This window comes from Rhinoderma darwinii, chromosome 4 (assembly GCF_050947455.1).
Source record: "Rhinoderma darwinii isolate aRhiDar2 chromosome 4, aRhiDar2.hap1, whole genome shotgun sequence".
In the NCBI taxonomy this organism is placed as follows: domain Eukaryota; kingdom Metazoa; phylum Chordata; class Amphibia; order Anura; family Rhinodermatidae; genus Rhinoderma; species Rhinoderma darwinii.
The window spans coordinates 37,090,449-37,107,771 of record NC_134690.1 but is presented as its reverse complement, the minus strand read 5'-3'; the positions used below and the strand labels follow the sequence as shown (position 1 = coordinate 37,107,771).

General features: G+C 43.7%; 1 protein-coding gene across 3 annotated transcripts in view; it reads right to left on the bottom strand.

Moving 5' to 3' along the window:
* ATAD2B (ATPase family AAA domain containing 2B) overlaps window positions 1-17,323 on the bottom strand; it is a 117,350-nt gene that overhangs the window by 70,196 nt on the left and 29,831 nt on the right. For all 3 annotated transcript variants that reach the window (XM_075861032.1, XM_075861034.1, XM_075861035.1), the window contains 5 exons: window positions 16,718-16,837; window positions 15,902-15,977; window positions 14,269-14,370; window positions 11,058-11,169; window positions 8,396-8,511 (listed from right to left, as the gene is read on the bottom strand). In XM_075861032.1, the coding sequence (XP_075717147.1) occupies window positions 8,396-8,511; window positions 11,058-11,169; window positions 14,269-14,370; window positions 15,902-15,977; window positions 16,718-16,837 (526 nt within the window). The remainder of the gene's footprint in view (window positions 1-8,395; window positions 8,512-11,057; window positions 11,170-14,268; window positions 14,371-15,901; window positions 15,978-16,717; window positions 16,838-17,323) is intronic.

The window sequence follows — 17,323 nt, the reverse complement described above, 5'->3', positions numbered from 1 at the left end:
GGGGACTATGGCAACCGGACAGCAAACAATGGCGTCCGGCTAAGCCATAGACGGAAGCCTAGTGGGTCCGTAAAATAAAAATAATAATAAACTGTCCCACAATCACAATTCTTTGGTCACTTCACCTCCCAAAAAATGGAATAAAAAGAGATCAAAAAGTCGCATTTACCGAAAAATGGTACTGATCGAAACTACAGTTTGTTACGCAAAAAATAAGTCCTCGCACGGCTTTGATTGAAAAATAAAAACGTTATGTCTTAGAATAAGGTAACACAAAAAGTGAATGATTGTTTACAAAACGTATTTTATTGTGCAAACGCCATAAGACATAAAAAAAAACTATAAACATCTGGTATCGCCGTAATCGTATCGCCCCGCAGAATAAAGTGAATATGTCATTTATAGCGCACGGTGAACGCTGTAAAAAAAAAACGAAAAAAAAACCAATAGTAGAATTGCTGTTTTTTAGTCACCACGCCACCTAAAAATAGAATAAAAACTGATCAAAAAGTCGCATGCACCCCAAGAAAACTACAATGGATTCCTCAAGGGGTCTAGTTTCCAAATTGGGGTCACTTTTGGGGGGTTCCCAATGTTTTGGCACCACAAGACCTCTTCAAACCGGACATGGTGCCTAATAAAAGAGGCCTCATAATCCACTGGGTGCTCCTTTGCTTCGGAGGCCGATGCTTCAGTCCATTACCGCACTAGGGCCACATGTGGGATATTTCTCTAAACTGCAGAATCTGGGCAATACGTATTAAGTTGCGTTTCTCTGATAAATCCTTTTGTAAAAAAAATGGTATAAAGAGGATTTTCTGACAAAAAAAAATGTAAATTTCACCTCTACTTTGCTCTAAATTGCTGTGAAACACCTAAAGGGCTCATAAACTTTCTAAATGCTGTTGTGAATACTTTGAGGGGTCTAGTTTCTAAAATGGGGTATTTGATAGGGGTTTCTAATATATGGGCCCCTCAAAGCAACTTCAGAACTGAACTGGAACCTAAAAAAATAAATGAATGAGGCAATACTTCGCTTCTTACATTATACTGATAATGAGCCGTGCCCACCCCGAGATGACCCCAGTTTTGACCGTTTGTATAAACGGAGACCCCTATTAGACCGTTCCAGTGCCCGGTTTTCCCAAGCATTCACCCCCGGGAAGTGTATTTCTATTGATGGGTCTCTGGTACATTTTAAAGGGAGGGTTCAATTCAGCGAGTACCTGCCGGGTAAGAGGGCAAGGTATGGCGTGAAGATGTCTAAGCTGTGCGAGAGTGCATCAGGGTATACCTACAGGTTTAGGATATATGAAGGAAAGGCCACCCCCAAACCAGACTGCATCCTGGACTACAATAGGTACATGGGAGGTGTTGACTTGTCAGATCAAATCCTGAAGCCCTAGAGCGCCATGCGGTGTGGTATAAGAAGCTGGCCGGGCACATCATACAGATGGCTTTGTACAATGCGTACGTGCTACGTCGATGTGCAGGCCAGACGGGAACTTTCCTGGAATTTCAAGAGGTGATTATCAAGAACCTAATCTTTAGGGACCAAGAAGGGGGGGCACCCAGTACTTCTGGAAGCGGGGCCACACGCATCGTACCAGGGCGGCAACACTTTCCAGGAGAAGTACCCCAAACTGGCAAGAAGGGAAAAAGTCAAAAGAGGTGCAAAGTCGGCTATAAGAGGGCGATAAGGGATGACACAATATATCAATGTGACACGTGTCCCGAATAACCAGAGCTCTGTATGAAAGTGTTTTAAAATTTATCATACATCCCTTGGTTTATAATTTACCCCAATTTTACTTACCCTGATGCACTCCACACAGCTTATCCCCCCTCGTCTTTCCCCTCTGGGCCCTGCTGTGTGTCCAGGCAGCTGATAGCAGCCACATGTAGGGTATTGCCATACCCGGGAGAACCCACATTACAGTTTATGGGGTGTAGGTCTCCGGTCAAAATGGTCACTACACCTCTAGATGAATGCCTTAAGGGTGTAGTTTTTAAAACGGGGTCACTTCTTGCAGGTTTCAACTGTACTGGTACCTCAGGTGCTTCTGCATACATGACTTCGCACTAGAAAATCCCCAGTAGGCCAAATGGTGGTCCTTTCCTTCTGAGCCCTCCCATGGGCCCAAACGGCAGTTTATCACAACAAATGGGGTATTGCGGCACTCAGAACAAATTGCGCAACAGAATGGGGTATTTTGTTTCTTGTGAAAATAAGAAATTTTCAGCCAAAACTACATATTATTTGAAAAAAATAATTGTTTTCATTCCCAGCCCAATTCAAATTAATTCAGTGAAAAAACTATGGGGTCAAAATAGTCACAACACCCATAAATGAATTCCTTGAGGGGTGTAGTTTCCAAAATGGGGTCATTTGTGATTGGTTTCTATTGATTTGATACCTCTGGGGCTCTGCAAATGCGACATGGCACCCGAAAACCAATCCAGCAAAATCTGGACTCCAAAGAACACACAGCGCTCCTTCCCTTCTGAGCCCTCCCATGCGCCCAAACGGCAGTTTATCACCACAAATGGGGTATTGCCGCACTCAGGACAAATTGGGCAACAAAATGGAGTATTTTATTTCTTGTGAAAATAAGAATTTTTGAGCTAAAATGACATATTATTGGAAAAAATATATATTTTTTTTTAATTCCCAGCCCAATTCAAATAAGTTCTGTGAAGAAACTATGGAGTCTAAATGGTCACATTACCCATAAATGAATTCCTTGAGGGGTGTAGTTTCCAAAATGGGGTCACTTTTGGTGGGTTTCCATTGCTTTGATACCTCTGAGGCTCTGCAAATGCGACATGGCACCCGAAAACCAATCCAACAAAATCTGGACTCCAACAAACATATAGCGCTCCTTTCCTTCTGAGGCCTCCCATGGGCCCAAACGGCAGTTTATTCCCACAAATGGGGTATTGCCACACTAAGGACAAATTGGGCAACAAAATGGGGTATTTTGTTCCCTGTGAAAATAAGAAATTTTGATCACAAATGACATTTTATTTGAAAAAATGACATTTTTTTCATTTCAGAGCCCAATTCAAATACGTGCTGTGAAAAAACTGCGGTCAAAATGGTAACAACAACCATAAATGAATTCCTTGAGGGGTGTAGTTTCCAAAATGGGGTCACTATTGGGGGATTCCTACTGTTTTGACACCTCAACACCTCTTCAAACCTGGCATGCTGCCTAAAATATATTCTAATAAAAAAGAGGCCTCAGAATGCACTAGGTGCTTCTTTGCTTCTAGGGCTTGTGTTTTAGTCCACGAGCGCAGTAGGGCCACATGTGGGACATTTCTAAAAACTGCAGAATCTGGACAATACATATTTAGTAGTGTTTCTCTGGTAAAACCTTCTTTGTTACAGAAAAAAAATTGAATAAAATTGAAATTCAGCAAGAAAAATGAAATTTGCACATTTCACCTCCACTTTGCTTTAATTCCTGTGAAATGCCTGAAGGGTTAAAAAACTTTCTAACTGCTGTTTTGAATACTTTGAGGGGTCTAGTTTTTAAAATGGGGTGTTTTATCAGGGTTTCTAATACATAGGCCCCACAAAGCCACTTCAGAACTCAAGAGGTACCTTAAAAAAAAGGCTTTTGAAATTTTTAAAAAAATATGAGAAATTGCTGCTTATGTTCTAAGCCTTGTAACGTCCAAGAAAAATAAAAATGTTCAAAAAACGATGCCAATCTAAAGTAGACATATGGGAAATGTGAACTAGTAACTATTTTGGGTGGTATAACCGTCTGTTTTACAAGCAGATGCATTTAAATTCTGAAAAATGCAATTTTTTCGAAATTTTCTCTAAATTTTGCAATTTTTCACCACTAAACACTGAATATATCGACCAAATTTTACTACGAACATGAAGCCCAATGTGTCACGAGAAAACAATCTCAGAATCGCTTGGATAGGTTTAAGCATTCCGACGTTATTACCACATAAAGTGAAATATGTCAGATTTGAAAAATGGGCTCTGAGCCTTAAGGCCAAAACTAGGCTGCGTCCTTAAAGGAACAGCGTCATGGCAAATAATTTTTTTTATATGTTAAAGATGTTAGTGCTTTAATAAAAACTTTTTATTCATTTGTGTGTTTGTGTTTAACTTTTTCTTATTTTTACACTTTTTCTTCCCTATGGGGGCTGCCATTTTTTGTTCCATTTCTGTGTGTGTCGATTAACGACACACACAGACATGGAGTACGGCAGCCACAGTCCCATAGGGACTGCGAACGGCTCCCGTCCCATTGACTGCCGTGTACGGCGTCTGTGTGGGAACTGCGCATGCGCCGCTCCCACACAGTCCTATTCGAAATTGGCGCCGTCCGGCGCCATTTTCCTGTGGACCGGAAGTCGCGGCCGGACAGTAATATTACTACTTCCGGTCGCGGCTTCCGGACTTGTGCACATGGAACAGCGGCAGCAAAGGGAGCGGACGGGCCGGAGGGAGCCGCGGCGGCAGGAGCAGGTAAGAGATTTCAATGTATGTTAGTGTTTGTGTGTGTTTACTACTGTATGTAAACCTACTACACTGTGGGTTACCTCAAAAAATGGCGACACACAGTGTAGGAGGTTAAACCTTTCAAACCCCTCGTTTATCCCGGCACTAGCCAGGATAAAGGAGGGGGGGATGCTGAGAGCTCACTAGAGCGAGAGCTTTTAACCCAATGTTGCAATGCTGCAATTTTGGGAACTAGCTCCATCTAGTGACCAAAAATGGGTAGTATTATAAATTAGAATTAATTTATAATATTTCCTGACTATTTCCTGACTCGTGAAAAAAATAAAAAAAATTTGAACCATGTTTAATCACCCACACACTAAATGTTTAATTTTTAAAAAAAAAACATGTTTTTCTGGCAACACCATGCCTTTAAGGGGTTAAGGACAGGGGAGAGAAAGAAAACAATTAAAAACAGTCTGAAATTTCAGCTGGCCATGATGGTCCGATATTCTGGAGAGTCCTGATAGTCAATCCAATTGGACTAAGTCTTGGAGAAGCTGCCAGGTCTGTTAGTCAACTGAGATGTAAGGTCTTCCATGCGCTTAATTTCCTCTATTTTATGAAATCAGAGTCTGGGAGAGGGAGGTTCCTTACTTTTCCACAGAACAGGTATAAAAGCTCGAGAACTGGTAACTAAGTGTCGAAGAGTAGACTTTTTGTATATTGGAAAAGGAATGTCGCTGAGATGAAGCAGAAAAGAGGCCGGAGTAAAAGGTATGGTATGGTGTGGTCAGAGAAAGAGGAGGTTATTCTCCAAACTTCCTGCCAGAAATGAGACAACACTGAACTATCCCAGAAGGTATGGAGAAGGGTCCCTTCAGTAGACCTGCAGCGCCAGCAAAGAGAAGAGACATTGGGGAACAGAACACGGAGCATAGTACCATCGAGATAAAAGTTTATATCCTGCCTCTTGGATACGACTAGAAATTGACGATCCATGAGATAAATCATAAATCCTGGTCAATTGGGAGTCGGAAAGAGATAAATTCAAATCCCGCTCCCACTTGTCCACAAAATGAGGCAGTAGCTGCGTCAAAGGGGAGCCCAACATTGCATAGATAGCGGAAAGGGCATGTCGCACCGGACCCGTTCCCGATCAAAGGGTTTCCAATTGGGTGACGGTATGGGACAGGGCGGCGGGGGTGGAAGGGAGACAAGGAAATGATGGAGTTTGTTTGCCTTCCAGAATCCCAAAAGACAAGGGTCCAGGGTGGAAGTGAGAGCTTCCAAGGTGGGCCAAGATTCCCCTGCCAAAAAATGGATGGCCCGATATCGTCCAAAAGACGCCCATCTCTGAAAAACAGGGTCCGACAGGCTCGGTGTGAAGGAAGGATGACCCAATATCGGGAGTAACGGGGAAGGACGGGGTAGAAGTTGGGACCCAGTAGAGTTTCTGATTATTGACGAGATAGTGGAAACGGTAGGTTGAGATGGAGAGGGCAAAGAAGAATTGGGAAGCCAGGGCAATATGTGGAGAGGTGAGGAGCAGAAGTGTGATTCCAATATAACCCAAAGTTTGGTATCAGCATTACGATGCCAATCCTAGTGAGGTGGGTAGCCCTACAGTATGCATAGATATCAGGTAATCCAATTCACCCCTGTCGTTTGGGTCTATAGAGCAATGACTGAGATTCTGGCTGTTTTATTATTCCACACAAATTTGGAGAAGAGGGAGGCAAGTGCCCTGAAGAAGGACCGAGGGATATAAATGGGCAGGGCCTGTAGTAGGTAAAGAATCCTAGGGAGAACGTTCATCAATGGACCCTGGCTGTCTGCCCATATATGGTATGTCCCTCCATCGCTTCACAGGGATTCCCCGTGACGTGATCCAAAGGGCACCCCTCTTCTCATTTACCCCAGAATGCTGTGGTCAGCTTTGATCGCAGCATTCAGGGGAAAAACGATGAGAGGTTGCTCTGATCTCACTGTGTAATACAGTCATTGCCCCGCTCCTGACAACAAGTGCGCGCGCACGGTCAGCATAAAGTGATGCAGCCGGCGCTGCACTAATGAGCGGCGGCGCAGGCACTGAAGACTGAAAAATACCCCATGTTCAGTGTGCGTCCACCATGTTCTGTCTTCAGTGACAGCGGGCGCACAGCTTAGTATCGAAATAGCGGTATCTAAATATTTCAGGGTGCACGGTATCGAAACAGTATCAAAGTTTTGATGCATCGTGCATCCCTAGGCGCATTATCAGCAAACAAGCCTGGGGAAAAGTAAAAAAAAAATCAGTATGGCGAAACAGCAATAATAGTGGTCTCCAACCTCCATCCAGCTACTGAGAGAATGCTGGGAGTTGTAGGTTGAAGATCACCTGATATATGGAACGGTGAACCTTACTGTAAGTCTGTTATGTAGAAGAACCTGGACTTGAGGCAACTTCCAATCCTAGAAGTTTACAGTAGGGGTACATTATGCCTTACAATACTTTCTCCAGCTGCTGCAGAACCTCTTTTTGAAAATTTTTTTGCAATATCTGCACCTACAACAACCATTTTGGGTCTTTGTATAGCTATCGAAGCTGGACTTATTTCGGCATGTTCAGAAGACTTATTTTCAGGCATATATCAGAGCATAAAACTCAAACGCTCAGAAATGAAAATCCGCCTGCAAACCGCGTCATTCACAAATCTGCTTGTTGCCACTAGAAACAGTCAGTAGTCTGGTCATCAGACAAACCCCTTACAACTTCCTATAATATAGCGGGTAAGTTCGTTTTTCAAACATCAGATTACTGAATAGCAGCTAAGATACCGAATGCACTTCCCAATATGCAAATCACCAGATTAAGAGCTGCACAGACACTGAACAAGCAGGGAATCCTGGGAGCGACCAGCTCTGAAGCCTGCAGAATTGTGAATGCAATTACAATATAGGACACACACGCACGCACGCACACCTTTCTCTAAAGGAGGAGTAAAATAGGGGAAGCCTTCCTCAAGTATTACCACACAACAGATGGAGCGGACATTACGCAATGTGTATTATTTCACAAGTATTTGCCACCCGTATTTTGGAGTGCCTCAGACAGATGTTTTTATACGTGAAAATACAAATTTTGATCCGGAATCATTGGTAAGACGTAAAGATTATCCAAATGTTTGAAGCAATTTTTCATGTATATGTTGTTTAATCAACCTAAACTTCATATAAATGTATTAAAAAAAAAATGGTCATTATTTTAGTACTGCCGCTTGTATGTTTCCACTATACATTGATTCGGCATACAGCGGCGCTATGCAGCTTCTGTCAGTCAGCTGGACCGACAGCAGCTCATATATGCCTCTGACACACAATATAACCCCAAGAGCCGCTGACAGCCGAGCAGTCAGTCCAGCACAGACAAACAGCGTACAGTGACGTCAATCAGCCTCTATGTATTGCACAGCAGCTGCAGCACTGAAGTTAATATTTTTAATAAATGTATATTAGGAAAAAAAAATTTAGGACAACAAAACATACTTTACAGAGATTAAAAAAGAAAAATTACTTCAAAGATTTACATAGCCTTTAAAAGGTTGTCCAGGTTGGGGGCTGTTTTTTAATACTGATGACCTATTCACAGGATAGGTCATCAGTATATGATTGGTGGGGGTCCGACAAGTGACTAGGAGCAGAGCAGCAGTAAACCAGAACAGCTGCTATACAATGGTCAGAGCCTTCTTATTCTGGCATGGACCCCTGGATAGCTTCAGGGCCTGGAGGCAGCTGGTCGGTGTGGGGACCGGGTATCGGACCCCCACCAATCATATATGGATGACATCCTGTGGATCGTAAAAGAAAAAAAAAAAGAAGAATTGTATGATAAGGCAGAGGATTTCTGCGTCATCTATATCCGGAGTGACAGCCGGCACTTACCTAGGAGGTTGTATTTTAAACTTCTCAAAGATTTCCGGATACAAAAGGGGAAAGACAACCATTTCTTTCAACGCGTAAATGTGCTGACTGAGACCTCCCACACTGTCAAAGCGGACCTGAAAGATGAAGAGCAGAATACAAGTATAGATCAACACGGTGTGTGACGAAGTCCAGGAAAAACGGACACGCTGTATTATGCCTAGCGGAGGACGGAGAAGGATTTTTCCATGTGGATTTCTGCCGTTACACACTACAATAGTAACGTTATTAACAAAGTCTCGAGAAAGTCCTCAACTTTTTGGTAAAGGGGGGAGGATTACTAAAAAACATTACCCATTCACCCAACGCAGCAAATTATGTCTTTATTTTATAGTAAGTGACAATAAACCGCTATTTGTCCACGTTGTGTGAAAATATACTGTTATGGCATATGGGACCCCTCCTATTGACAGAATAGGGGTCCCTTGACCACCACTTCAGCAGTCGAGGCCACGTCTGCAACCTTCACCTGCCCACCCATTGTGCCTGGAGCCAGATGCCCCACTATGAGACATTTATGGCATATCACAAAGGTCTTATTTGGAAAAAAAAACCTTTAATTTTTACCATGTTGTGAAGTTGTTGTCTCCGACTATTACATTTGTATTGCAGCCATCACGGCGATCAGCTCTGATTTTGCCAGGGAAAGCCTTCTCTAGTAAGACATTTCCCAATGCAGTGGCTAATGCAGAGGATTTGTAGTATTACATGGCTGCTAGTCATGTATTACATGTGCAGCTATTTATCTGGACAGCTCCAGTCTGCTCTGTGAGCTAAAAAGCCTGGACTACAAACTGATACATTGCAGCAAAATACAGAAAAGCCTGGTTCACTTCACTTCTTTTTTTCCTTACATCAGAAGGTCGCGACATATCCCATGGTTTATGTAGAGATACGTCGTCCGCAGTCCCCGGGCAAAGCGCTACTTAAAGAACCTTTCACCTCCCCATACACATGCAGCATGTAATAGGCCGGGCTTCACAAACACTGTCTCACTTTACATTGTTTTCCTATCTCCCTCTGTTATTTACATATCGGTGCTGTTATAATTGGCGCACGATATGTAAATAAGCCCCTGAACTGTCAATGGGGAGTTTCTCTCTAACTAAATGACAAGGGAGCGTGATGTGTTCACTCTGACACTGTCCAATCAGCTATGGACTGTCAGGGTGGCTTGCGCTGTATTCCGTCCCGCGAGACACTGTCCGTAGCGGATTGGACAATGTCAGAACGAAGAGATCGCTCAGCTGCACGTGTACGGGCAGGTGAAAGGTTCTCTTTAAAGCGATGTGCACGGAGCAGCTCCTGACGCAACGGTCCATATATGGACAGTGATGTCAGGAGCTACAATGTAGGAAGCGCTATGGCCGGGGACTCCAGGCCTTGGGAAGCCCTTGACATCACTGTCCATATATTGACAGTAACATTAGGAGCTTTAAGATGCTGTAATCAGACGTTTACAATGCTGTGGCCGGAAATTCCGCTTCTAGAGTCCCCAACGTCACAGTTCATATATGGACAGTTACGTCAAAGGCTTCTCCACTCCCGGAGTCCCTGATGCTCTGGCCGGGGACTCCGGAGTTGAAAGTCATAGGCTCACTGTCCATATACAGACAGTGACATCAGGGCTCTCCGAAGGATAGAATCCCTGGGCCAAGCACTACCGGATGTTCTGCACAGGGACCCCAGGGTAGCTCCCCAAGGTCCACATTTAACGTATGTCGTTAACGGATGGCACTTTTTTTTTTATTTTGCAGGATCCCTCATGATAGAATAGAGTAGTGGTCTACTATACTCCATTCTTTACACACGCACGCACCAAAGGCTAAAAGGACACGTAGGGATAAAACGCAATTTGAACCAGGCATAATGTATTTATCTCACAGAGCGCCGTCTAGACTGGAGAGCAATACCACCTCTCAGCCTGAAAGCAGGAATATCCATGTACTTTTGCAGCCAGTGAATGTAAAATATAAGATCTTGAAAATAAGGAATTAAAAAACAAAAAACAGTAAATTAGAAAGTTGGAGAACTCTTAATTTCTACAAGAATTGAAATGTATTTACATAAAACAAAAAAACAATTGAAACGTCTGCGCATGATTCGGTCGCACGTAGCTTACTGTGGTTTCGGTAAAATACACATAAACCACATTCATTTGTACTTGCCGGGTAATCCGCATGCGGTTTTTGCCGCACGCCAATTATCGCCGATTGAGCTGAAATGTGTAGCGACAACCTTAACTAGACTTCTACTCATGTATACCGTTCACTACCAACATTTAATTATTCGCACATCATGGCATTTTTTTTTTTTGTTGTTGCAAAATCGTATCAGAAAACGTGTTTTGACGGCAACGTGTGAACACAGTCTAAAACCACTGACAGGTGAATTGAACAACATGGGGTATCGCCTTACAATGTGAACAGTCAGTTCCTGAAGTTTGGGTTTAAAGCAGGAAAAATGGGCAAGAAGCTTTGACAAAGGTCAAATTGTGACATATAGATGACTGGGTCAGAACATGGCAGCAAGAGAGGGATCTACACAATACCAAGCAGGTGTTTATAATGGAATAGCTGGACGATGTATACAATGTGTAGAGTTTTGAGCTTCAAACACTCACCGATCGATCTAGGTTCATTGGGTCTACATCAGCCAAACTAGCACCAACTTTTACCCGTTCTCGCAGGATGCCGCTGGCTAGATCCTCGGGTCTAAGGTTCATGGGTAGACACCTGTGATACAAAGAGCAAAGAAGACGTCAATGTGACTGCTCTGAAAATAAAACATTATCAGGAAACAAATGCAGATTTGTCAGATCTTTTTAAAGAGCCACCAAAAAAAAAAATCCTGATTTTAATAGACGTCTTGGTTTTTATTGGAGACGGATGGCAGAATATCCTCCAATTTAGTAATGTACACGGCAGCACAAGAAACTACAATTCTGAAATTGAAGATGTATTGATGTACAGAGTCGTGTAGAGCAGAACTGCCACGAGAGGCTGTCACTGACAGGGGGGATATCGGGTCACCAGCTACATCTTTTATACATGGACACGTGACGGTCAGCTATTCACTGGCTGCAATATTGACATGCCATCCATAGGGATAATATGCCCATATATAAACATCGTCCTGTCATCATGGCAAGTTGCAGCGGAGACCTGCATGGTCAGCAGCATGTGAATGGTGCCGAATGAACGTAAACATTTGTTATATTCTACTGCATTTGTCGCCTATTTTAATGGGGTATTCCAGCCTGAAACATTTCACCTACGGATAGGTGAAAAATGGAAGATCGGTGAGGGTCTGACCCACAGGGACCCCCCCACCGATTGCCGAGCTATCCAGTGGATAGGTGAAAAATGTTGCAAGCTGGAATATCCCTTTATGGGATTCAAAAGGACAGTGTGTTACCTTAATGGTGTCATACGAAGGGGTATAATTATGCCCAATACAGCCCTCCGAAAGGGATTTAAAAAGAGGGGAACAAAAGGAAGAACTTTCTGAGGTCACAGGGTATCACAAGTACTGCCATGGTTCATCTAAGTTCTTTACGTAGATTTGATTGACACGCAGGATTCACCTGTAATCTGAGACATGCAGGACCGTCTGTCACTGACCAGATGAATGTTTGGGTTTGGACTCGTGTTTTACTGGCCGGTCAACATACAATTGAAGGTGTTTGAATGTTTTTAAATGTTACGATTTGATATTTTATGTTTTTTCTGACTTTTCTTTTCCTTTTTTAAGTAATGATGCTGGTTATTATGTACATATGTGTGTTTCTGTATTCTCATGTATAATTTCCTCTAGTGATTACGTCATTGGTGCACTCTGACCCTGATCACATTGGCGGGTTTTTTTCCCGCGTGGTGCATTTAAAGCACTGCTGTTTAGACTGCAATTCATATGGCCTGAGGAAGATGCCGGTGCGGCATTGAAACGCGTAGCCTTGATTAATAAACATCATTTACAGCAACTGTATCATTATTGAGTAGCAGCGCCGTACCTATTCCCGTTTTTCACGTATTGTATATTACCTCATTACAGTGGCCAACAGGCCTGACCGGCTGAGATTTCGGCAGCAGCACTCACCTATTCCACGTGTTTGCTGCACTAATGAGCGCAGGCACTGAAGACAGAGAACAAGTGGGTGTTTTGCAGTGTGCCCACCATGTTCGGTCTTCAGTGCCACGCTGGTCACATTACCTCGTGATGACCGCATGCACTTGTCAGGGCTCAGGAGCGGGGCAATGGCTGTACCACACATCCGCAGCCCCGCTCTCATACATTCATGTGTTGTGTTACAATGCTAAGCTGTGCGGCCGCACAGCTTAGTATCGAAATACATGAAATAACGGTATCGAACCGTTTGAGGGTGCACGGCATCGGAACAGTATCGGAGTTTCGATGTATCCCTAGCTCTGTATACAGGGTACAAAGCAGCTGTATCTCAAAAAGTAAAGAATTTTAAATAAAAGAAAAGTAATTCAAAAGTTGCACCTAACACACTGATAAACATAGCCTTTAAAAAGAGGTTGTTCAGGACACTTGGGCCAGGATAACAAAAGAAAGGAGATGCAGCAGTCTTTTCTTTATACCTTTCCTTCCTTTTGGATCCACTTCTGGCTTTGTGCAAAAAAACTGCAAGGCCAGGAACACACACACTGTGATAAAAACAAAATAATTACCCAGCTGGTAAATCGCATGCCCCTATGTTACGACTACACGCACGTGACCACCGAGGACAGTGATTGGCTGCAGCGGTCACGTGCTGATAGCCGGAACGTCACCACTGCTGGACAGCAGCAGAGACCAGCTGGACCACCAGAACGACGGGGCTGGAGTGGCAGGCAATTTACCAGGTGAGAAATACTTCTCTTATCACATCCACTGCTTGCTAACAGTCTTTAAAATGTTCCAGGCAACAGCTTTAAAGTGTCCTTCATTTTTACACGCCTGCACGTCTTTTCATTGGACATAGATGGTGAAGCTGCAGAACACACGAGCAGTCCGTCTGCAGGTGGGAATCACACAATTGCCAAGGCAATTGAACTGACCAGAGTGAAACCTGCGTCTCTCGGCTTCCAATGCAAGATCTGGCAGGAGCGAAAAAAGTGAAAGGGACTTAAATAAAAGTCTGAACCCAGCAATCGGCGTATTATAGATCCGTTGTGTACTGAAACTTAATACGGCACCAGTAGCATGCTATGGGCCCAAATTGTGCCTCCTTTTTCATATGGAGCTTCCTTCATATGGAATCCATAAATAAAATAAAAAACTTGCATTTTGCTGTTGATTTGACCATGAATGTTACTTTTTGCATTACAAAGAGTAAAATCTGCAACACAGGGCATTCTGCAGAGCTGGAAATCCACAGTAAGCAAAGAAACCGCAGTGGATTTTTTACACTGCTTGTGAATGGAGTTCGCTAAACTCACATTCACATGCAGAGTACTGAATACAGTGTTTGGTCCGTGATATACAGTCCGTATTTCGGCCGCATTTCCTGGACCGGATACACTGCAGGGAGCCGGGCTCATAGCATCATAGTTATCTAGGACGCTAGGAGTCCCTGCCGGACAACTGTCCCGTACTGTAATAATTTTTTTCAGTACGTGACAGTAGTTCCACGGAGAGGTAGTGACACCTAGCGTCATAGATAACGATGATGCTCGGAGCCCGACTCCCTGCAGTGTGTCCGGTCCGGGAAATGCGGCCGAAATACAGACACGCTCGTGTGAATTAGGCCTAAAGGAGAAACCAGTGAACGTAAGACCAGGTGCCATCCCACACCCCATGTAACAAGGAGCTCAGTATATGCGGAGTACCTATTCCTCGCTTTGGCCATACTCTTGGACTTTCTTCTTTCAAACCGTTCTTCATCTGAAGAGGACGTGGTGTCACTACTGTGAATCGCATGCTTCTTTCGTCTACAAAACACAGGGGAGGGGGAGGCTCCTTTACAAACTTATATAAAGTATTAGAAACAGACTTACAATAAAACGTACGTAAACTAAAATTCATGTGACAAGTGATGTTGGAACATTTGGGTCTGTTGGATAATTGGGAAAATTAAGGCCGTGCTTGGTCTTTCAACACCCACTTACATAAAATCTAAAAATAAAAAATCCATGACTCAAGATTTCTGCTTGCAGTCATTCAATAGAAACTTTCATCGATTGCGTAAAGAGGGTAAAAATCTGCATGCGTTGTGCAGTATATTAGAGTGACAGCAAGCATAGTGGTTCCTGACTTAGTCAGGACCCACTAGGCTTCCATAGATGGCATAGCCGGACGCCATTATTAGGCCTCCAGTTGCCATAGCAGCCATCGCCGCCTGCTATAATGTAGCGGGCCGTCCATGGTGGTTTAACCCCTAAGAAGCCACGATCGCTATTGAATACAGCTTCTAAGGGGTTAATCAGGCGGGACAACGCAATCTGTCCCCGTTGAAGGTGCTGCGGCCACTGCTGTATGAGACAGCATCTGTCACAGCTCCTGTATGTGTCGGGACGACGGCCGAAATGGCCTTTCCTCCCGTGACGTACTACTAGGTCATGGAGCGCGAACGATGCAGTTACCATGACCTAATAGTACGTCCAGGAGCGGGAAGGGGTTAAAGATTAGGCTATCGACTTGTTATGTTACTGAACTGCAATTCACTAGTAAATAAACGTCAAACTGGAGCTACACTTTAAGGAATTTTCCAGCGGATAATATTTATCACCTATCCACGGAATTAGGCCTCATGCACACAACCGCATTGATTTGCAGTCCGCAAATAGACCATAGGCAGTCGATCGGACCACAAAAAAAACAAAAAAAACCTTGTTGTGCAACAGTGTGTCATCCGGACTCGCAGATCTACAATTCACCAGTATTGGTGATCGGTATTGGCAATTGCGGATCGTAAAATAAACTTGTCCCGAGTTCTTGCAATCCGCAATTGCGGCCCCCACACAGATCCGTGTAAATCACGGCCGTGTGCATGGGGTCACAGAAAAGAATGGGTCCGCAAAAATATGGTTGTGTAAATGAGACCTTAGTGATGTTCAATCAGTGGGGGCCTGACCACTGGAACCCCCCACACCAATCACTAAAAGCTCAACGGCTTCCTAGAGGGTTTGGCTATTCTTCGAACTCCTATACAAAAATGCCACACCGAGACAATTCTGAGGGGGGGGGGGGGGGGCCGTAAGCGGGCAGTCATCCATTCTAGCGAACGGCGCGGTGGACCCACTCTAATATAATATCTCGTCACAATAACCCTTTCAGCCATTTGCTAATGTACCGACTTCAATATTGCAATTCTGAATGAATTATGTCAAACTATAATAATAATAGAATGAGTTTCAACTTTAAAAAAAACAACAAAAAAAAAAACAAAAAAAACAGCATAGCATTAAAAAAAAAAAAAAAAAAAAGATGAGCGTGTGTATAATTCTGCAATGTTGTACATACCGGATATGGCTTCTTCTTGCAGGAGATCGGTGGGTATCAAACAAAGTGCTTTGTCGTTTCTTTTGATGTGCTGGCTCTAAAAAGACACATAGGAAATCTTTATAAAGTGAATGCTGCTCATGTACAAGTGACGCCAAGACTGCGGCTACATCGTAAGTAGCCATTTTTTCAGTATTGCCTACAAATTAAAAAGAGGACCTGTCAGCTCTCCTGGCGTGACTGCTGATTTATGGGGAGTGCAAGTATTTACTACAATTCTGGAGCAGCTTTTCTTAGAACTCTGCATAGTACTGCTCCTCTGTTATTCCTCCTGGCAATGTATGAATAAACTGACAAAAGGGCGTCACCATTCCTGGTCAATAGGATAGGACCCTAGACTTTGACATGGTCAGCACCGATAGGACAGTATCAGCACGTCGCGACACTCCAAATTGACAAGAGAAATGGTAACACTAAGGCCTGATTTACACGAACGCTGCGCATCTCGGACGTGAAAAATTGCAATTTTTCATGTCCGAGGTGCATCCGTGCTCAGCGCTGCGGGACGCAATGTCACACATATCCCATAGTTGAGAGTTTATGGAGTGATGCGTGATGCGCAAAAAGATAGGACATGTCCTATTTTCCCACAGACCCTTCACACGGTCCGTTGAAACAACAAATTTTTGATTCTATTAAGGCAAGACTGAGAAATGACATGAAGTGTCAAGCAACCTTGGTACCATAGCAAAAATGACGGCCATGTTTCTGTATAGTCCTAGCCTTCAAAGAGTCACTGCACTCGCTGACCGTTTACTGTGTGAACACATGACCTACCGATAGGAGGAGCTTGGTACCGATCCACCGTTTTCCTTTGCCTTAAGTTATACGGTCGATCAGTTTCTTCTCCTTCTACCTCGGCTTCTTCATCCCCATCTTCACCTTCTTCTTGTGATTCTGAAGATGACAATATATTTGTATTTTTATTACAAGTTTCTCAATAGTAAACAATCCAAGAAAACTAATAATTAACAGAAATACAGCAACAATTGGGGTCCCCATCGGGAGAACTGAAGTCCTCTGGCCCTCTATCTGCATACTGAACGTGCGCACGACGACCTTCATTCAAGTGAACAGAGTATCAGAAAGAACGGAGACCTCTCCATTCAGCCTGAGACCGGCCTTTCCTGATGTGATGGATGGTCTGTGGTACCCCGACCCCTAACAGGTGGGAGTCCTAGAGGTTGCATCCCCACCTATAACACATTTAAAAGACAGTCTATGGCTATGCCATATAGGTTTAAAGGGTAACTAAAAACCTTTAACATGTCATAGTGACATGTCAGAAGTTCTGTTCAGTGGGGTCTGAGTACGGAGACCGCCACGATCGCTAAAATGAAGAGGCAGAAGCGCTCGAGTGAGCGATGTGTCGCTTAGTTTCTG